Source organism: Drosophila grimshawi, unplaced genomic scaffold (assembly GCF_018153295.1).
Source record: "Drosophila grimshawi isolate 15287-2541.00 unplaced genomic scaffold, ASM1815329v1 contig_131, whole genome shotgun sequence".
In the NCBI taxonomy this organism is placed as follows: Eukaryota; Metazoa; Arthropoda; class Insecta; order Diptera; family Drosophilidae; genus Drosophila; species Drosophila grimshawi.
The window spans coordinates 66,243-87,646 of record NW_025062826.1 but is presented as its reverse complement, the minus strand read 5'-3'; the positions used below and the strand labels follow the sequence as shown (position 1 = coordinate 87,646).

The 21,404-nt window shown below is 36.8% G+C and overlaps 7 protein-coding genes across 15 annotated transcripts; 5 read left to right on the top strand and 2 right to left on the bottom strand.

Moving 5' to 3' along the window:
- The first annotated feature begins 48 nt into the window (after nt 1-48).
- Nucleotides 49-1,022, top strand: LOC116805885 (cx9C motif-containing protein 4). The gene is made up of 3 exons (XM_032740944.2): nt 49-217; nt 317-476; nt 533-1,022. Exons 1-3 carry the CDS (start codon nt 154-156, stop codon nt 570-572), a joined length of 264 nt encoding a protein of 87 aa, XP_032596835.1. The 5' UTR covers nt 49-153; the 3' UTR covers nt 573-1,022.
- LOC6568906 lies at nt 544-827 on the top strand. The gene has a single exon (XM_001995393.3). It carries the CDS (start codon nt 544-546, stop codon nt 799-801), a length of 258 nt encoding a protein of 85 aa, XP_001995429.1. The 3' UTR covers nt 802-827.
- On the top strand, nt 805-1,022 carry LOC116805886. Its single transcript, XM_043214487.1, has one exon. It carries the CDS (start codon nt 805-807, stop codon nt 1,000-1,002), a length of 198 nt encoding a protein of 65 aa, XP_043070422.1. The 3' UTR covers nt 1,003-1,022.
- On the top strand, nt 1,010-2,445 carry LOC6568907 (GPI mannosyltransferase 1). Its single transcript, XM_001995394.3, has one exon. The coding sequence runs from the start codon at nt 1,010-1,012 to the stop codon at nt 2,360-2,362; it is 1,353 nt and encodes a 450-aa protein (XP_001995430.2). The 3' UTR covers nt 2,363-2,445.
- A 987-nt stretch (nt 2,446-3,432) lies between these two features.
- On the bottom strand, nt 3,433-11,485 carry LOC6568908 (EH domain-binding protein 1). Of its 8 annotated transcripts, none has more exons than XM_032740934.2 (14): nt 11,426-11,485; nt 10,206-10,483; nt 9,295-9,502; nt 8,980-9,161; nt 8,709-8,908; nt 7,494-8,298; nt 7,222-7,424; nt 6,758-7,158; nt 6,430-6,528; nt 5,980-6,318; nt 4,973-5,699; nt 4,466-4,562; nt 4,211-4,399; nt 3,433-4,150 (listed from the first exon to the last, which is right to left on the bottom strand). In XM_032740934.2, the coding sequence occupies exons 2-14, from the start codon at nt 10,307-10,309 to the stop codon at nt 4,069-4,071; spliced, it is 3,636 nt and encodes a 1,211-aa protein (XP_032596825.1). In that variant the 5' UTR covers nt 10,310-10,483; nt 11,426-11,485; the 3' UTR covers nt 3,433-4,068. The 8 variants fall into 8 exon arrangements, with proteins under 8 accessions (XP_032596825.1, XP_032596824.1, XP_032596828.1 ...); XM_032740933.2 differs by having other exon boundaries at nt 11,322-11,468; XM_032740937.2 differs by having other exon boundaries at nt 5,564-5,699; nt 11,322-11,460.
- A 265-nt stretch (nt 11,486-11,750) lies between these two features.
- LOC6568909 (polyadenylate-binding protein-interacting protein 1) lies at nt 11,751-14,773 on the bottom strand. 2 transcript variants are annotated; one of them, XM_032740940.2, is made up of 4 exons: nt 14,715-14,773; nt 14,502-14,612; nt 13,262-14,187; nt 11,751-13,168 (listed from the first exon to the last, which is right to left on the bottom strand). In XM_032740940.2, exons 3-4 carry the CDS (start codon nt 14,156-14,158, stop codon nt 12,299-12,301), a joined length of 1,767 nt encoding a protein of 588 aa, XP_032596831.1. In that variant the 5' UTR covers nt 14,159-14,187; nt 14,502-14,612; nt 14,715-14,773; the 3' UTR covers nt 11,751-12,298. The 2 variants fall into 2 exon arrangements, with proteins under 2 accessions (XP_032596831.1, XP_001995432.2); XM_001995396.3 differs by lacking the exons at nt 14,502-14,612; nt 14,715-14,773 and adding an exon at nt 14,301-14,409.
- Nucleotides 14,774-15,322: 549 nt separating this feature from the next.
- On the top strand, nt 15,323-21,398 carry LOC6568910. Its single transcript, XM_032741041.2, has 10 exons — nt 15,323-15,521; nt 16,158-17,213; nt 17,281-17,401; nt 17,469-17,650; nt 17,720-17,970; nt 18,034-18,208; nt 18,265-19,888; nt 19,965-20,081; nt 20,167-20,313; nt 20,376-21,398. Exons 2-10 carry the CDS (start codon nt 16,165-16,167, stop codon nt 21,003-21,005), a joined length of 4,296 nt encoding a protein of 1,431 aa, XP_032596932.1. The 5' UTR covers nt 15,323-15,521; nt 16,158-16,164; the 3' UTR covers nt 21,006-21,398.
- Nucleotides 21,399-21,404: the final 6 nt, after the last annotated feature.

Here is a 21,404-nt window from a genome sequence, read left to right as displayed (position 1 = left end):
GTTTTATTGCTTACAAATTTTAACAGTGTGGCAGCCTGCGGAAAATTCGCTGTGAATGTCAAACGTAAAGTCACATTAATAAATTGATCTCTGTGTCAGCAAATTCCGTATTTTATTCCAATTTATTGTTACAAACTGCAGTGGTTTGCATAGATGCCTAAGGTTAGTAAGGATCCATGCAAACTTTACGCTTGCCGTATACAAAGTTGCTTGAGAGGTATGAAAATAGCAAAATTCGACATATTATGCAATTTGATGCCTGAATTCTGTAGTATGTAATAATAATTTGCTCTTAATATTTGAAATTCAATTGCAGAAAACAACTACCAAGAAGACAGATGTACTGAGGTCCTCGAGGAAATGCGGATTTGCTGTTTGAAGTGGCACAAGAAATCGCTTTGCTGCAGCGGTATTAATTTGGAAGAACCTCGCCTAGAAAAGCCAAAGTCAAAAGGCACTCCCAAGTCGTCTAGCGGGTGTTGTATATTTTCATATGCTTGACTTGCAAGAATATTAACGTCTCTTCGTTTAGTATAACAAATAATGCCAACATCATCAGTGCCACCATATAAGCCACCCAAAGAACTCCAGGATTTGTTGGACAAGCGACAACAAACATATTTGCGCAAGCGGACTGCTGTACTGCCGAAACGCTCTTGGATTCAGCGTAATCCGCGGCTCTTTCAAATTACGTTTTTAACCACATCACTTTTGATATTTTTCTCAAAGCCGCTTTACGACGCCTTTGTGGCAGATCCTTTAACCCTAAGGGGTCCACGTGTACCGCCACATAAACGCTAAGGCATGGAATCCGTGCGCAAAGCCAATACTCGACTTCGTAATTATCCAATACTGCTCACGAGGTGCTCTGAAAAGGCATCTTTGTATGCAGCGTGTGTGTCTCGGGATATTAACGTGCAGCAAAAGATTTGCGAGACCGAGTTTAAGGAGTTTTTAGACTGTATACGTAAAACCGCTAAAGAATTAAAGACAAAGCTGTAAGAACTTTATGTCCAATCCTATTCAAAGTACTTCGATAATGATGGCGCTTAAAAAAAACACTTGGCTACAGAATGGATGCCGGTACCTGTCCCATCTTAGTTTCCGTAATCATCTCCTGATATCTGCTGTGTTGCGACTGGTTCTCATTTTGTATGCCCAACTACACGATGCAAGATCCCTAGTGCCATTTACAGACATAGACTATAAAGTGGTAACGGACGGTGCACGGTTGGCGTTAAATGGAGATACACCTTTTGCCCGGCACACCTACCGCTATAGCCCATTTCTAGCATACATGCAAATACCGAACGTTTTGCTGCATCCCGCCTACGGGAAAGTAATATATGCGATGTTTGATCTACTACTTGGTATACTAATTTATGGGCAAGTACGCTTGGATTTACTGCTGCAGCACCAGAAGGATCGAGACGAGTGTAAACGTACTGAAAAAACAGCACTAATCTCTGCATGCTTTTGGCTCTACAATCCGCTTACAGCGGTAATATCGACCCGTGGCAATGGTGATAGCATACCAAGCTTCTTTGTGTTATTAAGTATCTCTTTACTTATTAGAATGGAACAGCAATTACCAAAGTCTCTAATCATTTTCTGTGCCGGTTTGTCTCATGGATTTGTGGTACACTTACGCATCTACCCGATAGTCTTCAGTTTAGCTTACTATCTGTGCTTATCGACTGGCCCGTTCCCAAAACCATTTAAACTCAATACAATTTTGCCTAACAAGCAGCAGCTATGGCTAGTGTTCGGCACTTTATTGGGATTGGTAACCTTCACTTGGATTTTTTATGCACTATATGGATGGCAATATATTTACGAAGCCTACTTCTACCACCTTATGCGAAAGGATATGCGCCACAATTTTTCGCTATATTTTTTGTTGCAATATCTTAGCAATGCAGAAGACATTGAGGAATCCAGTCTGCTTCTAAAGTGTATTGTGGTAGTTCCGCAGTTGTTACTTCTATTTTATTTGAGCTGGACTTTTGGGCAACATCGGCAGACATTAGCATTTTGCGTGTTCTGTTTGGCCTTTGTTGTTGTCACTTATAACTCTGTGGTCACATCCCAGTACTTCATTTGGTATTTGACTGTTCTGCCGTTATGCATTAAAAACTTGCAGCATCTGTCCTTGGTTCGGTGTGCATCATTACTTTCTTTGTGGCTATGTGGTCAAGTACTCTGGCTTCTGCCAGCATATTTGCTAGAGTTTAAAACTTGGCATACATTTTTTTGGATTGGTGTTCAGGGTGCTGTGTTTTTCTTAATTAATGGTTACATCCTAGTCGAGCTGATAAGTAATTACGAGCATAAATCTTTTAATGCAAGATCTAAAAAATAGTCTAGGAATTAAAGTAAAAGTGACATAAGCAAACTCCGATATCACATATATTATTTATACACTAGCTTAAAATTTTGTATTGATTGTTTTAAATAAAATATAATCATCCCTTAAAAATGGCTTTTGCTTTTGGAATTAGTGTCTAAAGTTCTACAATATGCATCATTAATATTATTTATCAATACATCATATTTTATTGTACTTTTTAAACCAATGTCGCCTGGTACACTTTTCTTCGTGGTTGCGTCCTTGAAAAAAGAAACAACTGAATTATGTGTACGTGTTTTATTTCAATTTATTGAAAAATCTTTGCTATTAAAAGGTATGAAATAATATGTTCCTCTCTTAAAATGACCACTTTATGGTTGGTAAGAGCATGTTGCTGCAACGAACGCAACCTTTGTCATGAATCAAATAGTCTGGAAATTTAGATTCATCTGGATTTTTATTACGATTCCACTCATGGACAAAATATAGTTTAATATGTGGTGGTACGCACATTGCATTTGAATTAACGTGATTTTAATAATTTGCATACATTTCTCCACCTTTAACATTACCCAACCCTGTTACTTTCATTGGATCTGTATCAAAATATATATATTCAACATTTCTACCATAAAAACTAACGTTTAAATCTTCTGAAACTAAACCTATATGTACATATTAAGACGTTGCTGTACCACTTATAGTGGTTCCCGTATCAAAAGCTGTTCTGGTACCTAAAGGTGTTACTGTACACGTCACATTTTTAATTTTTGCCGTTTGTGGCAACATTAAAAACTCTGCTGCACTTAAATAAAATGGAAGAAAATCAACTGGTATTAACGCCAACGGAGTTGTAACTTCTTCCATTGTTGCAGCTTGAATATTTTCTGTACTATAACCATTATAAATTAAAATTCTCGATTTTTTAAATGATACGGTCGAAGTTTCACAAGGCACACTCGGTCGAATCCATGTTATGTTTTGTACAGCGGTAGAGAATTTCGATAATTAGTTCTATTATTTGCCAAGCTACATCCCCACTCAGCATATTTCTATAAGCTAAGTGAATGCCAAATTTGTAATTAACACATGTTTATTTGCAATTTTTTTGTTTTTAATTTTACATATAAAATTGTATTTTAAAAGGATCATTAAGTTGAAGCATCGGCTTTACATATTGCCAATTACGACAATCGCAACATAAAGTAAACCACCATTAAATAATGAAATAAGATTAAGGTAAAAACTAAATAAGACCAGTTTATATACAAAATATATTATACATATTCTTAGGGATGAAGCGTTTTCGTTTAATGCTTAATACGTATTTAGGCTATGCAACATATTTAACTCACAATTGGGTCATTGTTTTTTTAATTCCGGAAATTTAACGCAAATGGAAAAGATTAATGGCACAAAGGAAATGTTTCCGTAATTTATGGTTATGGTTATGCTGTAAAAATTTTATTTTAAAATATGAAAATATTATTTTGGATTAAATTATTTAAATTTGTATGAAACTTGAAATCTGCTTAGTTTGCTATCGGACGTTTTGCTTTGAAAATTTTATATCCCATTTTAAACTCTTGTTTCCCGTCTGATTATCGAAGAAATCTTCGATCTGCTTCATAAGTATGTTTATTGTATTGTATTATAGGTATAATCTCCAGTCAAGTTGAATTACATCAGGTGTTTGGTTTTTGTTATGTTATTTGTGTCTATTGAATGAGACACTTTTCTTTGCCCCCGCTAATATTTACTTGTTCAAGTTCGCGGGCTATTTCGTGGTCGTCCTCAATACTGCCGAAGGATCACAACATCAGCTGGTTTAATAATAATATATATAGAGTGTATACATACGCTATTTCTTGATTGTGTAAATGTTGCACAAGCTGATCCCGTTTATCAACAATAGTCACCAGTTCTTCGAGTAACAGTCGCTCTTTTTCACGTTGCACCTCCGTTTTACGCCAATCCTCAACGGACTGAGCAGCGCGCAGCTCCTGATTAAGCATCGTGAATTTCCGCTCGAGATCCTTTTCTTGTTCGCTAATAGCAGAATTAAAGGTGATTTAGTGGCGATTAAAAAAGTTATCTTCTAAATTTTGTTCTTACAGAATGTTGAGCTGCATCTGCCTTCTCAGAAGTGCATTTTTCTTGTTTACCAATGTAAACCACTGTGAAAGTAATTGCTCCTCAGTTTCTTCAGTTTCTGTGAAAATTAAAAGATTGTTGAGTCTCGCCAAACTCGAAAAAAAAAAAACGAAAAACTAGGTAATACATATTAAGTAAAGATTTAAACAGTCTGTATTATAGAAAAACAGTATGTTTGCGGTTGTATTTTCTCGCCGTCGTGGAGCGCTAGTTTGCGATTAGTGATATTTTCATTGTGGTTATGATTAAAATTTTTAAGAAATTTAGATCAAGGCAGGTCAATGTTTAAACTCCATTTAAAAGAAATGCAACGAGCTGACTGAACAGTAAGGTTAAAAGCAATAACACATAAACACAGATGAATGAGTTGCGGGCGAGCAGGCGTTTAGCTGTGGCGTGCTGTTGCGCGCATTATTGCAAAAGCGGTTAACAACATATTCGGCCTTTAAGACACGACATCATCATTACCATAAAGACCACGCGAACGCTGACGTCGCTGTTTCTGCTGGCTGCCATTGTGGCGATCATGTTGACGCCGAGGCGCTGAGGTTGCTACTAGCAGGGCATCATCATATACACTATAAACTTGCAGGTTATCACAGGATTGCCGGGAGGACGCAACTGAGGCGGAGATACCAAGCAAATGACTACATGGTTCCACGTGATGAACGTGGTGCGGACGTTGGCCAGAACCATGCTGATGATGATTATGGCAATGATGGTCATGTAAGTGTTGTTGTTGTTGACATGTGGGTCGAATAATTGGATAGTTAAGGTTTGCATTTACAAAACAAGAATTAGCGCGTTGCCTTGGCCTTGGCCGTGGTCGTGACAGCTGCATCGGCTGCATCTCGATCGCCTGAGCTTGTCGACGGTGCACTTTGGGGCTGCATGTGCTGGAAGTGTCACTGTGTGTATCTTCGTCGTCATTACTACCACTACCAGTACCACTTACATCACTACCAAATAAGTTTGAATCATCTGAGTCAAGCAGTTTAATGCGAATGACATCACCACCACCGATGCTATTTCGTATTAGTCTAAGGAAAGGATTTGTACCCTTTTGATTATTACTTGGATTACCGCCCATGACTGCCCGCAGTTTGGCCTCGAGACTGCTAGCCTTTTGGTCGATTGCTTCCTGCTCGCGTTCCAGTGCTTCCAGTTCGGACTCAATATATGTGAGCTTATCGTTCTGTAAAACAAAATTTTTAATTGAATAAGAAAAAAATAAGTAATATCTTCGGCAAGCCGAAACTTACATATGCTTAAGTTTGCTTATTTGATTTTTTAAATTATGTTTTTACCGAATTTTACCCCTTAGCGAAGAGTAGTAAACAAATACTATCGTTTAACTACATATCTCCGACGACTTAAGTTGTCAAGCAGACTGACATGAGGACAAAACTATAAAATATTAAGATTGTAATCGCGATATTTTGCAAGAACTATATGAATTAAAAACCAGTACAAACTCTCTTTTCGTGCTTTGGTGAGATCCTTTCGACAGCCGCGTTGAAGGATTGCAAGGGAGTGCTATTGCCATCGCTTAATCTATGACTAGGACTCGCGTGGTTCACGAAGTGCTCGGCCTTATTCCGGTTGAAAGCTATTTGATTTGTAGTGACGTCGACATAGGAATCCCCACCATTGTGTATAGGTGAAATGGTACGTTCGGGTGTGTAGTTGAAACGTTTAGACTTAGTTGGGGTTGTGGGGCCATCGACGCCACTGTTCACTGGTCCGGTCACTTTACTTCTCGTTTCTGATATGAGACGTCGTGCCTGCTCCCGTAATCGCTGCTGTCGCTCCTCCTGTGTTAAGACAGTTATGCAAAAAGTTTAAAATATATTCTCTCGCTTTTAAATTTTAATAAAATGCGGCACATGCAGGCAACGCGCAACTAGCTTTGTGCTACTACTTACATCGTTAGCATCTGGGCGCTCGTTACAGTTCGAAATTTTTAATTTTTCCATCATTAGCTTAGCTTTTTCGCTCATTTCTTTGTGGCGCATTAAAATTCGCTACAAAAATTCAAATAAAAATAAAAACAGAAGCAGAAGCCAAAGCAGTCGCAAAATAAAATGTAAATTAATGAACATCAATAATTAACGTAAACCAAAAAACTATAAATATAATGTTAATTAATAAAATTACCGAGCTTCATCAATTCGAAATATTTGCACCTTCTATGCGGCAAAGAGCAAACTACAGCTAAATAAATTCTTAATCTAAAACTGAGACTACACTTACATTTGTTGCATTGGTATCCAGCGTCAGAGGCGACGTTGGTTCCTTGTTAATCTTTTGTATTTCCTCATATGCAGTGTCGCCGTTACCATCGATCGGCGGAGGAGTCTGGCGACCCAGTAAAGATTTGGTTGTTTGACTTGTCTGTGGCTGTGTTGCATTTATCGAATTTTTATCTTTTGTCGGCGATAAGACTTTACCCAATATACTCTTTGAACTTGTTAGTATAAGATTCTTGACGTCTTTTTTACTCGTCGGTGATATTTGTTGCTGCTGGCTCACGACTTCGTCGTCCAGCGATGGCAAAAGCTGTGTCTTTAGGTGTGAAAAGTTGATAAGGTTCTGCGACAAGTTGTCTGACTTATAATTGCCGATAACATAACTGGACTCGTCCGATGTCGGCCCTAAAAACGTAATAAGAATGTATATAATAAATATATATATATTATTTTTTATGGTTAACTTACCAATTTGCTCTATTTGTAATTGTTTTCCTGTGAAGTGTGCCCGCAATTGATGTAGGTAGGTCATAACTGCTAATTTATCTGGTACTGTGAGTAAATTCATATCTCGTGGCTCGATAACCCGTGGTATTCCCAATGTTTCTGCCGCATCGAAGGCAATGCGGCAGTTACCAACAACATCATGGGCACTCAGCTTCGTCATATCTCTATAATGAACAATTGTGGCCAGTTATTATTTTTTTTTGGTCAGAAGTTGAGATTAAATTATTACTTACATCAAATGCGGCATGAAATTGTTAATTATTGCGCAGAAAGCCATGCCGTTGCGCCAGCTGGTTGTCAAATTGGTAACTTTAACATTTGGATAATTTTTGGTAACCTCTTTGCACCACTCTAACAAGTCTTGGCCAGGTGTGTTATCCTTCAGCGCGATTTTCTCTACTGGATTCAAAGCTGAGTTTTTAATCGTTGCCAAACTATTTATGATTGGTGCAGTCTCATAACTTTTCTTCAAGTTCAAGGGCTGCAGTTCAGGGCGCTTAGTGATGGATACTACAGCCAAGTCCTCTAGTGGTTTGATCTGCTCCTCGACAAACTGGGCTAATTCAGATGTCTTGGTGGTTGTGGAGGTGGTGGGAGTTGTAACACTCGAGACAGCAGTTGATTTACCGACATAAGAATTGGATTTCGGCGACTTCAATATTTCTGCAGAGCTACAATCTTGCTTTTCAAACATAAGAGCTTTGTTCGAATTGCTTTTTTTAATCTTGTCTGTTGCAGCGGCCGTATTTTCTACAGGCGTCGATGTGAGCACTTCATAGAACCTTTCATTGTGATTGAATATCAAGGTTGATTTTTCTACATTTGGCAGATCATCGTCTACACCCTTGGTTGGGGTCCTGAGACTAACATGCTGTGAATTTGATGCACTCGGAGTGTTTAATGCTTCATTTGCTTCAACCAAAATCCGAGGCGGTGATCCTACGACTTTCTGTTTGTTTTCACGATCCGCTTCTAGTTCAAAACGTAAATTATTAAATGACTCAGCCAATGGAGTTGGGTCTTCGGATAATGATGGGACTACCAACAATAACAACACCGAAATATTAACATTTACAATAATTCGATGATCATACATATTCCGTTGTGTTTAAATTTTTGTTGTGACATTACAGCGTAGTGTTGCATTGGAGCAGATTACAGATTACGAACCAAAAAAGAGAGTTTTGAATCACATTTTAGTCAAATAAATATTTACAGTAAATTATAAGACATCTTTTCTACATATACAAACACTAATAGGAGTTGAATTATTATATAAATGACAACAAAATACTAAATCGTACCACTACATTTTATCACAAAAAAACAATGGTTTTTAATCTAAAATGGTAATTCATTTAAACAAAAAGACATACATATATATATTTTAATTATTTGAATGCCTAATCAAATACATTTCTACCACAGATAAAGATATTAGCACTCACCGCTCAGCGGCGTTGGTACATCAGTACAACCATTTAGGCTTGTCGTCATCTGCTCCAACTGTTGAGTGAAATCATATAAGTTATCCGAGATATCTCCAGACATTTCCAAGTCTGGTATATCCTCCAAATCGTCAAGGGGTGCTACATCACAATTGTTATTAACTGACATAAATGAGACAACGCTCTGCATATCCTCATCGCTGAAGAGGTTTCCGAATAAATTAATTTTGCATGTACAGGAGGTGTATAAGGATTTGTAATTAGTACTCACGTTGCCTTTCCTTCTCGCAAAAAGACACAACTGATTGTCAATTCCAAATCAGCGGCAGTTATTTTTCGAGAAACTGGTTTGAGGTTCAATGTAAAACTCTGCTGTGTAGACTCAATACTAGCATATTTACGCATATTGATGCTTGCGTTTGCCAGTACACGCTTTTTGCCCAGTAGTGAAATCTAGAAACATTTATAAAATAATTATATAAACTGGAACGGTTCTTTGCTCGCCTAATAAAATAAAGCGTATGGGTTTACATAATACATATTTTGTGAAGATTTAAATAACCTAACCTATAATATATATACGTACATCTTCGATTACAAATGTCCAATCTTTGTCCTCCAGCTCGTGAGTGCGGGGATCCTTGAATAATGTAACTGATATAGCGTGATTGTCTGGTACTGGCCACGTAATATTGCCCACTAGTGGGTTCATCATGTCTGGTTCCCATGGCAACGGAGAGCTAGCAACACGTCTCGAACGTCTCGTCCACACAACGGAGAGACTTGAAGGGCGCCTAAGACAAATTAAAATAACATATGCAAGCAAATACATATAAAATGTACACAATAATGTATGTACGTTTGTTTAACAACTTTGAGGACAACGTAAAAGCAAAGATTATTTCGCATATACATGTATTATATATATATATATATGTATATATATATATAATCATAATATATATAATAATCATAATATATATAATATAATATATAATCATAATATATATAATATAAATAATATGATGTAATATAAATATATATATTTTTTCTAATCGAATGTGTTTAACAACGCAGAAACAATCATACTAAAATTCAGTAAATAATTTTAAAAAACAATTTTTTATTTGTCTAATTAATTAATTCTAATTAATATTAAGATTTGTATATGCTATTTCTCGCAATTTCAAAAGTAATCACAAAAGTAAATGGCTTTAGGAGCGCAGAAGTTGTTGATATCAACAATGGCTTATTTTCGTTTTAAAGCTGCTGCCACAAGTCATGATGCAGATATGCTTTGACTTAATCATTTACACAAGTATTCGTATATAAATCTTGAATGTGCCAGGAAACAGTTAATGTAGAGTAGTATATCTTGAGTCAACAGGAAATCGAAATCATTTTAATAACACCAAATGCAAAAACGGATATTAAAATTATATATAGTATAGTAATATTGTATATTATATATATATCATGACTGAGTGTCTTACTTACCACTTGGCGGTGGTTTCCAATCGTAGGTCATGATAGGAGGCAGTGAACTGAAATTTCGCCGCACGTTTATTAACTCTCTGCAAACGTTTCCAAACGCTGCCCATCGCGATACAAAGTCAGTGTAGGATAAAATGGATTTTCAGTAAAGGCACGAACTCAATCCACAGTCGTTGATTGGTAAAGTTTGTGCTTCTTTTATTGAGTACAATTATGATGATATAAAATACGTACTTTGGCAGAAATATTTGTCTCTTGTTTTACCTGTTTATCCTGAAGTTCTATCCAAAACAAAACAAAATACACCTCTGTAAGTAATACCCATGAAATATACGTATGATATCACATTTACAAGTCAATATTCTCTTTACTTGATTTAGTTGGAGTTGTTACACTTTTTATTATTATGTAGTTTGCTGTTTTTGCTCGGACCAAAACACATATTTTATTTTGTGAAAAATTTCCTTATTTACAAGAAATTAATCAAATTAAAAAAAGGGAAGAGAAATTGGGAGATATTAGCACTATTATCACCACATTCAGATGTTGGCCAGTTAGAACCCTTAATGAATATCCAACACATTTAATGTAATGAATTCGTTCATAATTGTAAGTGACAACATATACAGACATCAGTTAATAATACATTATGTATCGAATTTACCGCATTTTAAACTGAAATGTCTATGTCAAGTGAATTGTTGTATGAATCTTTGCAGATACAAATATACATAAGAATCTATATCGAACAATCCGACCAATCGGCATTATATGTGAAAACCCTCGCGCAACAAAATATACTCTTTTTCTCTTTATAGCGCATATAATATAAATACACATACATACATATGAATGTACATTTGCATAGATATGTCTCTAAGAATGCACATTTTGTGACCTTTAAATTTGAGTTTGCTGCTTATTATTTGTTTAACAGATAAGGTTGAAAAACTCGCACATCTACATCTACACAAATGATTAGTGTTTATTCATTGCTTGTGTATGTATATTACATCCACTGATATTCAGCAATTTAGCACTTTTAATGAATGTATGTACATTATTATATATGTATGTACATATACGAAAAGTATTGAGTGTACATACGTACGAACATACATGTACATATTGCTTGTGTAAAGCACTACAATGACATCACGCTCTTTAGAGAAAAACTGTATTATATGCTATAGTTGCACATTCCGGCATATGTCAATCCACACCTTGACACATTTTCTTCACCAACGTCACTGGCTTGCCATTATAAAAGCATTTATAACATTATTTATTTTAAATTGTAGCTCTTGGGATCCAAACAGAACACGAAAAGCGGACAGAACGCAAAAATGAGTTGCAAAACGCAAAAATGATTCGATATATATGCTTATTTATATGTATCGATATTTCAACGATATCATGGTCCACAAAAATACTCTGGATAAACAACAAAGAGCAAACGACAAAGTCAACCGCAATTCATTTTTTTATTTATGTATTTAAATCGTTTTGTTTAACAGTAATTACAATTAATTAAAAAATTAAGCGTGGCTGTTGTTTTTAGATTTATATGATCAAGAGAATGCATTTTCAAATTGAATGTGTTGCAGTTAGGAATCTACATATGGATGTGTTGGAGGCATGCGAATACTATTTTGTACGAGTCTCAAAAAGTGTTTTCTTATTTTTTTACGGCGTGGCAGAGGTTTTCGAAAAAACGTTTAGAATTTTTTTTTTACAACTTATACCTTTTACATAAAACCAAGATGTTTAAAAACGTGATAGTTACTTCCGAACGTGCCATGTTTTTAAAATCTGATGCATACACACACTCACACATACGCACATAATTAGTCACGTACACATGCAATATATATATAAAAGCTAAGCATAGATGTAATATATCACAAATAATTTGTAACCATGAATAATTTGTTTTTTTTTTTTAAGTATGAAAAAAAATGATTTGAAATATCAACTACACAACCAATAATTTGCCAGACATTCTCTTTTAAATATATGTTGAGTATACTTAAATAAATAACCTTACTGCCACGCCAAAAACAACACCACACAGTTTTTACACACATACAAAAAAATTAAGTTTTTTTGTTAGCCTGCAATTGTTTGCCTTGTTTGCAGAAGTCCTTGTAAGCACGCTCAGTCTCTTCATCCATTTCTGGGTCAAGCTCCAAGTCGTTATCTCTAACATCAAAATCGTCGCCATCGCTGCCAGGGGCATCATCTTCAGCAGCCAGGAAATCAGTTTCCTCAGCCGTAAGCTCATGGCCATCGGGTCCGTAAAACACTGGTTCATCGCTCAATCGTGGCGGCTCTGGTGGCTTGGCAACAGCATCATCATCACCACCGAGAGCGTTCGAAACCTTTCGCCCCCAATTGTTCTGTTGCAAGGCAATTACATTCGCAGCCATTGCATATTTACCCGGTGACTTGGTCTCGATCGCTTGCAATGCCGTAATAATAAAAATCATGTCCTGTTGGCAATCGGCACTCAGGTCGTAACCGGCCAGCTTCAATGTCTGACAAATGCATCGCACATTTTCGGGGCTCTCGTATGCCAAAAGCTTCCTCAGCGAGTAGACAATATTCACAGCTATAAGCTGGATGCGGGCATCATCGTCGCCACGCAACTGCATATACAATTCAGCTAGAAATAGGGCAGTTTCCCGCACTTTTTGCTGATTTTCAACCGATTGCATATACTTGGCCACCTCGGCCTGGTGATAGTCAAGCTTTAGCTTGAGCAAGGTGTGAAACAAAGAGTCCGGCTTGAGATTCAGCATATGCAGTAAATTATACAATTTAGCTCCCATGTAGCGAAAATTTGGTTGTTCGATCGATTTTTCAAATATATCTTCCATAGCGATTGAGAGTACATGATTATTGCTCTCCATGCCATCGAATATCGTTAGGAAACGTGATGCAATTGTATCAAATTGTCCGGGATTCTGAATGAAAAGTGAATACAATACAAATATGAATAGAATTAAGATTATCTATTAACATACATAACAATTTTGCATTTTTTAAATATTACTCACCTGGTTAAGGCAATGTATTACAGTATCAAGGTATTCTAAAGCAATCGTTTCCATGTCGGGATGCGACGATGCCGACGAAGTTGATACGGATGCCGATGAAGTCGATGGTTGTGGGTGATGCTGCTGCTGTTGCTGGAAATATTGTTGCTGCTGCTGCGGCTGTTGTGCAATTTGTTGGAATGAATTATTTAAATGCGCATGACGTTGAAATTTCGATTGTGATTGTTGTGAGTGCTGTTGGTGTTGCAGTGTCTGTACCTGCTGCTGCTGCTGCTGCGTCTGCTGCTGCTGATGATGATAGTAATTGCCTCCCATTGCACCATTGTGTGACGGCTGTTTACCAATGCGGAGGCGAGCCTGAACCGAGTTGGACAACTGCTGCATATCATTGTTATACTGCTGATTTTGCTGATGATGATTGTAATTTTGTTGGTGTTGATGTTGTTGCTGTTGCTTATAACCATTCACATAACGTTGTTGGTGTTGTTGTGAGTATGGAGCTGGCCCAGATGCTTGATGTTGATATTGCTGCTGATGATGATGATGATGCTGCTGTGGTGGCGGTCCACGCTTACCCATATTGCTGTTACTCGGTTGGTTAGGTACAAAGACAGTCGCGCTAGCGGAAAGCTTTGACTGACCAAAACTACTCGCCACATCGCCACCCATAATCGGTGGCTGAGATGGAGCTGCAAAACTTAGAGGAGGACCGGCTACGTATGCGGCTGGTGCATAGCCAACCGAGGCAAATTCGTTAAACATGTGAGCCTGCTGTTCGAGAGGAATCGCGCCCGTGTGTTGTGGTGCGGCCGGAATTGGGGCACCTGGACCGGGATTCGGTGGGCGCAATTGCTCGTATTGATCCTCGGGTTGGAAGGTTGCACGGCATGATTGCATTGCGGAAGCGGCGGCGTCGTACTCAAAAACTAAAAACAAATACGTATATGAATATGCATGTAAATATACAACATTAATATATAGCGTATATATACATATAAATATATATATATTTGTAAGAAATTTTAAAAATGCAAATCACATTCACGCTCCATTGCGGTTACGTCGAGTGCCGCCAATTCGGTTAAAGCAGCAGCAGACATTTTGTTTCCCTCATTTTAAAATATTTGTATTTTGACGAATTGCAGGAAACTGGCCCCTAATTCAGACCAGCAATGAGGAACTAATATTTTTGTTCAAAATTTACATGTCACATCTATGGCATATTTACTCCATAGCGTACCTTAATTATCGTTCAGAAATTTTACGTATACGTCGATGCTATTTTTTTTTCGTCTTCGTCTTGCTTGCGTCGTCACCTTTGGCTGTCAATTCAACTTTCTATTCCTTTTTCCTAGTACATATATATAAAGTATAAATTTATACCATAATTAATATAAGATACATTCAGATGTATACAATTATTCACTTTAGTTTTATGGTTTACAATTTTTACCAGTATAAGTTTTACTTTTTCTGAAAATTGTATTAAATTATTGCGAATAACTTGTTTTCACCGCGACATCTACATAGAGTTGATATTGAGATTGTATCGATATGTTGTGCAGTTGTATCGAATCGATTAGAAGAACGAAATTGAACGAATAAAGAAGTTCATATAAGTTCAATATCGTTTCGCTTAAGTTCCAATATTGTTAGTATATTGTATACTGAAAAGTATTCCCAAAATCAACTACTCGGAAAATTTAACATCTAATTGAGTTAAATAATGTTGATACTTGCAATAACACATTCCTTTGTTTTTCAACCATAACCAATCACAGCAGATGCGAAGTGTTTTCAGTGTTTCAGATCGTGAAATAGTTCCCATGCATCCCGCAAGAATTCACTCTTTGTGACTGGCCTATAAGACCAAATACCAATTTTTATTTGTTAGTATGTATTGTGAATTTGCTAAATTTCCACTTTTTTGTTGGTATTTTTGCTTTGAAGTAAATGTATTTTTTTTCGGTCACACTGCCAGATCACTAAAAATATATAAACAAGTCACAAATTTGGTTTACAGCGAAATATTATTTGGGTGTTCGATAAAATCTTAAAATCAGAAGAAATGACAAGTAGTTCATATTATTCTTAGCTTAATTGAAAAGATAATATTTGTACATTCATGTACAATCCATGTGCTCATGCCCACTGTGCGTTGTGTGTTCGTATATAAGCAATATCAATTTTTCATCAAGTGTCATCGCAAGTTTTAATCAAATTTGGAATAATTTATATATTCAATCGAAACGAATCCAAAGTAAGTTCAGCAAAAACTTGTACTATTCGTCGATAAACAGATGTACGTATGTTATTGGAGAAGTACACGTGCATAATGTACGTAATGTAAAAGTTCATTGAACTTAGTATTTTATGCACTGTTAATAATTTAAATTTAAATCCTGGTCAATGACTTCCTTCTTCAAAATGTTATATATGATTATAGTGGCCCATTACAAATAAACTTTCTCTCTCTCTGTGCGATTTATGAGAATTGGGAGATATATACCCCATTACTGACAGTATATACACATTATTAAGTTCAGTAATTAGGGAACTTACTAGTCTTGCATGCTTTATATATTTGGAATGCGTTTTATGCACATAATACTTCTCTCATGACTCATGTGCTTAAAGCGTTTATCGCAAATCAAATATAACGAAGTCCTTGTGTCTTTTTAAAGTCGCATTCAAGCACGACCTTGTGTAAAAGTATTGTTTGCCCAAACTAAGCAGCATCAACGTGTCTTAACTGGCGTTTCCTTTTATGTGCTTTTCGCGTTTTAAAAATCTCTCTCTATTTAATTACGTCGTACACCAATATGGATAATATTGTCCGAGTAATTTGAATAGTTGAATGTATATGCAATAGTTTAATGTTGTGTCGATATTGCAGTATTAAGATGAATTCCATTAACTCGTGGGACCAACAACAACATAGCTGCCAGGATATAATACACGTTTTTCGGAAAGACTTCAAAAAGGATTTGGATTGCAGAGATATCGAGGAGTTTTTGCGATCTATATTGAAAAAAACAGAGGTCGATGATATTGTGAAGTCTCCACCAAATGAGCAAACGTATCGCTTGTTGTGGATATTGCGCGACCAACAAAAGGAAATTGTGGAAATGTTTGTCAAGGGACTGAAAGACGCTGAAGACCTCAACTATGGCTTTCTAATGTCTGCCATTCAAAATGAGTGCAGGATTCCGACCGATCGAACTAAAAAATATATTTCAGCAGTTGACCGCCTGTATAATGACAACCATAAATTCACAAAGTATAATGTTCCGAGAATAAAACCATTCTTGGAATTGGAATTGGCTTTACTGAAGCTAAGACCTGCTCAAAACGTTGTAGTCGAGGGCGTCCTTGGGGCCGGAAAGCAGTGGCTTGTTTTAGACGTTTGTTCCTCATTTGATGTTCAATTGAAAATGAATTTCAAGATATTTTGGCTAAACGTACGCGAGTGCTGCACACCTGAGGTTTGTCTACAAATGCTTCAATTGTTTCTTTACCAAATTTCACCTAAAGGGCACTCTAATGTCGACCAAAGCGTGCATACGCGCGTACGCATCGAAGTGCTAAAAACTGAGCTTCAACATTTATTGAAAGAGAAACCTTACCAAAATTGTTTGTTGGTCTTACGTAATGTCAAGAACAAGGAAACGTGGGAAGCCTTTAACCTAGGATGCAAGATCCTACTGACCACAGGATACAAGAGTGTGGCTTCTTTTCTATCGGCACAAACGACCACCCATATCACCCTAAAAGACGCCCTCACCAAATCAGAGACAGAGTCATTATGTGCCAAATATCTCACCGAAAAGCCAAAATTACTAAAAGAATTAAAGGCAAAACTACCTAAACACCAAATAACAAATCCGCTCCACCTGGGTATAATCGTTAAGAGCATAAGCAACGATATTTGTACAATAGACAATTTTAAACAGTAAGTAAATTACACCTACAAATGCACATATTAATAAACTTAAGATATATTTTTAAAACTATTTAAGCGTAAGGTATATAGAGTTGACTGAAAAAATTAAAAAGTCCTTAAGTGTTTTGGATTTCAATGAAAGGCAATTATATGAAGCTCTCTTCATATTTCCTAAGTCCGCCCACATACCTATCGGAGTAAGTACTGTAATCACTTATTCGCAGTTATAATGAGTCTCTTTCAATAATTCCTATTCGTAAACAGTTATTAGGCCTCGTGTGGACGAGTGAAAATCCAATGATTATCGTAAATAAATTCTGCAAGTACTCGTTGGTAAACAAGGATTCAAATAACCTAACAATAACTCTGCCCGGCATATACTCAGAGTTGAACTTGCCCGTGAAAAATGAAGCTGAGCTAAACAGAATAATTATAAATTACTATAAGTAAGTGCTGTTAACCATGACCAATGTATACGTAATTAATTGAAATGTACAATCAATGAATCCGTTTAGCATTCATTTACAGTTTGACCAATATAACGATATGACTTTACCACATCTGGATAGTTATTTTTATAGCCATATCGGCCACCATTTGATCAAACTCAGTAACAGTACCGACCGCTCCAATTTGTTTCGCAAAATCTTTTTGGATTTTCGATTTCTCGATAAAAAAATTCGTAACGAAACAACGCCAAGGAATGCTCGCGGATCAGTTCTACCTACCCTGCAGACTCTAAAGTTGTACAAAGCGCATATAGATAGTAAGTAGACTTAACTGGACAAAGACAATATGTCAAATGCATAACGATCTTCAAAATACGTAGATGATGAACTTATTGATGCTCTTCTGGATTTTTTGCCGAATGTGGAAGAACAGCTGATAAAGTCAAAATATTCAAATCTATTGCAAATTGCATTGATGGCAGATAAAGGTGCGGTTTTTGAAGAGGCACTTCGTCAAGCGCAACGATACTCAAAATACGTTTGGTTTACAAACCGGTAACTATATCTTTATATATTTGTATAAAGTCTTATGAACGTACTTCTATTTTTAGTGGGCGGTTTCACCAGCACCGTCGAATCATAAATTTGGGTAAGGACCAGGTGCAACGTGTAGTCTACCTATACGGTGACTATTGCTTGATGGCACTAAACACAAAGCAGATATTACTTACCGACGTGTCGTTGGAGGGCGATACGACTTATCTATTAAGCGACACAAACAATCCCAGCGATATAATCGAGATGCGCGTGTTTAACACACAAATGCACCTTTTAACACTGCACAGCAATGGAAGTCTAAAGCTTTGGTCACTGCGAGAACTGCTCCGACGTCCAAACAATCCAACTAATTCTCTAGGTTACGATCAAGTGGTTAACAGAGTAATTAATCGATCGCATTCTATCCAGAATATTTTATCATTTTTTCTTCACGAGAAATTTATGGACGGGAGGACCACTCACATTCAACTTCATGTGGCATATAATAATGGAGATATTTGTATATACGATTGGGAAACTAAACGAGAACAATTTAAGCAGTCGTGTACACCGATGTTAAAGACACAGCAGCTGAAATTGCGCTGTTTTTCTTTAATCCTAGATCGGTTTTATGTGCTGTGCACAGCAAACTGCAAGCTTACTGTTTGGAACTTAAACCGACAATCAAAGGATCAGGAACTTGAGTTTCCCAATAACGAGGCACTTTCAATGGAATCATATAATGATCGACTTAACAATGGTAACCTATGCATAGTGTTGCTTATATGTAAATCAAGCGTAAAGCGATTCACATTCCAACAGACCGATGACAACAGTATAAATGAGCCAGACACCAGCACTTTGCCCTCGTTGGAAAGACTCTCGCTCTCGATAACATGTAGTAAACTATCAAAAGATGGCCGTTACTTAGTACTTGGGACCCAAGATGTGGGCCTAATTGTGTACGATCTAAAATTTTCCGATTATGTTCTGATCAGCAACGTCCGTGAGCAAATAATCTGTTTGGACGTATACGATTTGAAGCACCCCATTTATAAATACATTGTCTTATGTGGTGCAGCTGGAACAAATTTCTTACACTTATACATGCTGCGAAATGTTGCAGGCGATCACAACCATGCCATTACATGGGTACACAGTGCTCAGTCTGTGGACAATATCAGTGATACAAATGTACATCTTGAACCTAACGTACACCTGCGACCTCTATTGAAAATGTCTAGTAATGGTACGCTATTCAGCGTAGACTCCAAATCACGTATTCACCAAATACAAACGGCAGTCGGAGAAGAGTTTGGCCGAAGGCACTGTGCCGCGTACTGGTCAACGATTCCAACGCCACAGTTGGGATTCGCGACCCACATAACTGCTTTATACCCTTGCAATGATAATGCAATTTATGCCGGCTACAATAATGGCATAATATATAATATCAGCGACGAAAAAAGGATATCGCAGAACTATATAACTGAGCAAATCGACTACTTGAAAGTGGTCAATTTAAGGACATTGATTGCGTCAACTCGAAATGCTCGTAAGACTTTAATATATTTAATGCCACGAGTAGAAGGTAACAAAACAAGAGAACCAATTTGGTGGAGCGAGTACACAATATATGCGCGACTTTTTGACGAACATTTCTTGCTGCTGTTTTCCAAGAAGGCTCTCTCTGTTTATGTGAGTTGATTGAATCTTTTAATCAAAACAAACAAAAAGTCATAATTTTTTCTCTTTCTTATTAATCAAATGCTAGCATTTAGATTCGCCTAATTCCAAACTACAAATTATTGAAGAACCTGAGGAGGATCTGGTGGGATTTGATCTTAAAAATAAGCTTCTGTTTTTAGGTTTAAGAGACGGCATAATTAAGGTGAGCCCCAAAAAAATTACAGTTTTCTTAAGCTTTAAAAGTATCAATTAATTCTAGCTAAATAATCATAAACACTTGTTTGTAGATTTATAAATTGGACAAAACGGGCGATCAACTGAACATCAAGCAACTCTGCATTGAAAATATAAATAGTCAATCTTTGATTAAATATCTGACAGTTTCTAATGATGGTAAAATGCTTTTCCTTGGCTTGTCGAATGGTCAAATAAAGGTAAATCTGTTACATATGTTGACCCATGCTCAAGAGCTAATTAACTAACTTTTTTCTTATAGCTTTACACATTCAATGATCGCCTAAGCCATATTTACACCATAAAACAGGGACATGAGCCCGGTCATGAAATGAAACTGCGTTTCTCGCCCTGCCTACAGATTCTTGTTAGCTGTGGAGACCAATTGTGTTTTTGGAGCGTGAGACATATGCTTAATAATCAGAGTCAGGCGCAGATTCACCCCAAAGGTTGCGAGGAGGTTGATGCGTCACCTTGCTCGGACCAATCCGTAGAACAGAAATATGTCATGCCATCGGCGGGTATTGTAAGAGACACAGAGACACATTTTTGGAAGGATAAGCGTGGTCATGCCACCTTGCCCGAGTTGCTGTCATCTATAAAATTTGTTGGCAACAAAGCACGTAATTTCTATACGAATGCCGAATTTACCCAATTTCATGTGTTAGACGACGGGGGAGTTTTCTATGACCTTAACGTACTAGAGAAATATTTAAGTGAAAGCTATAAAGAGTCGATTGCGATTGCGAGTTCACGTCACTTAGAAGCACTTGGGCCATTTGTCAGTAATGTGAATGGAGACGACAATGCTGGTATTGATGTAGCTGGCAATGCCCATTCAGAGTCTTTGTCATCTGCTAGTAATTTATATGATCAATTGAATCGGAGGTGACGCCAACCTTGCGCCACATTTTGGTGGAGCACAGCAAATGGTTATCAATTTTTACAAACCGTACTTATAGGATTGTTACTATGCTACCCAGTGATGATAGTATTTGAATGGTTGAAATTGCACTTAAACACGTAAGTTTCTTTTTTCATACGCTCAATTTAAATGATAATCCTTTTGTCTAAAAATAGAAAACAAACAGAGTGATAAAAAGCGAGTGCAATTTTTCGTATTTATTATGTGAATGTATACGTATTTACATTTGTAGTTAGAATGACCGATATCAAACAAAGAGAAGAATATTAAGACTTTTAATTAATATATGTAGTTGCATAAGTTCTAACTAATACTTGTAAGACAATTTATTTTTAAAATAAAGTTTACTAATTTTTTGAAGTTTTT

Bases quoted from the DNA above. Each gene is read 5' to 3' on its own strand.
- LOC116805886 (XM_043214487.1), top strand. From the start codon at position 805: ATGGAATCCGTGCGCAAAGCCAATACTCGACTTCGTAATTATCCAATA.
- LOC6568909 (XM_001995396.3), bottom strand. From the start codon at position 14,361: ATGTCTGCTGCTGCTTTAACCGAATTGGCGGCACTCGACGTAACCGCA. The intron at 14,188-14,300 runs GTGATTTGCATT...ATTTGTTTTTAG, and splicing joins AACCGCAATGGAGCGTGAAT to TTTTTGAGTACGACGCCGCC. The intron at 13,169-13,261 runs GTGAGTAATATT...CTTTTCATTCAG, and splicing joins TAATACATTGCCTTAACCAG to AATCCCGGACAATTTGATAC.
- LOC6568906 (XM_001995393.3), top strand. From the start codon at position 544: ATGCCAACATCATCAGTGCCACCATATAAGCCACCCAAAGAACTCCAG.
- LOC6568910 (XM_032741041.2), top strand. From the start codon at position 16,165: ATGAATTCCATTAACTCGTGGGACCAACAACAACATAGCTGCCAGGAT. The intron at 18,209-18,264 runs GTAACTATATCT...TTCTATTTTTAG, and splicing joins TACGTTTGGTTTACAAACCG to TGGGCGGTTTCACCAGCACC. The intron at 20,314-20,375 runs GTAAATCTGTTA...TTTTTCTTATAG, and splicing joins TGTCGAATGGTCAAATAAAG to CTTTACACATTCAATGATCG.
- LOC116805885 (XM_032740944.2), top strand. From the start codon at position 154: ATGCCTAAGGTTAGTAAGGATCCATGCAAACTTTACGCTTGCCGTATA. The intron at 218-316 runs GTATGAAAATAG...ATTCAATTGCAG, and splicing joins TATACAAAGTTGCTTGAGAG to AAAACAACTACCAAGAAGAC. The intron at 477-532 runs GTGTTGTATATT...CTCTTCGTTTAG, and splicing joins ACTCCCAAGTCGTCTAGCGG to TATAACAAATAATGCCAACA.
- LOC6568908 (XM_032740934.2), bottom strand. From the start codon at position 10,309: ATGGGCAGCGTTTGGAAACGTTTGCAGAGAGTTAATAAACGTGCGGCG. The intron at 7,425-7,493 runs GTAAGTAATAAT...TGTTCATTATAG, and splicing joins AATTTCATGCCGCATTTGAT to AGATATGACGAAGCTGAGTG. The intron at 5,700-5,979 runs GTTTGTACTGGT...TTTGTTTTACAG, and splicing joins CACCAAAGCACGAAAAGAGA to AACGATAAGCTCACATATAT.
- LOC6568907 (XM_001995394.3), top strand. From the start codon at position 1,010: ATGTCCAATCCTATTCAAAGTACTTCGATAATGATGGCGCTTAAAAAA.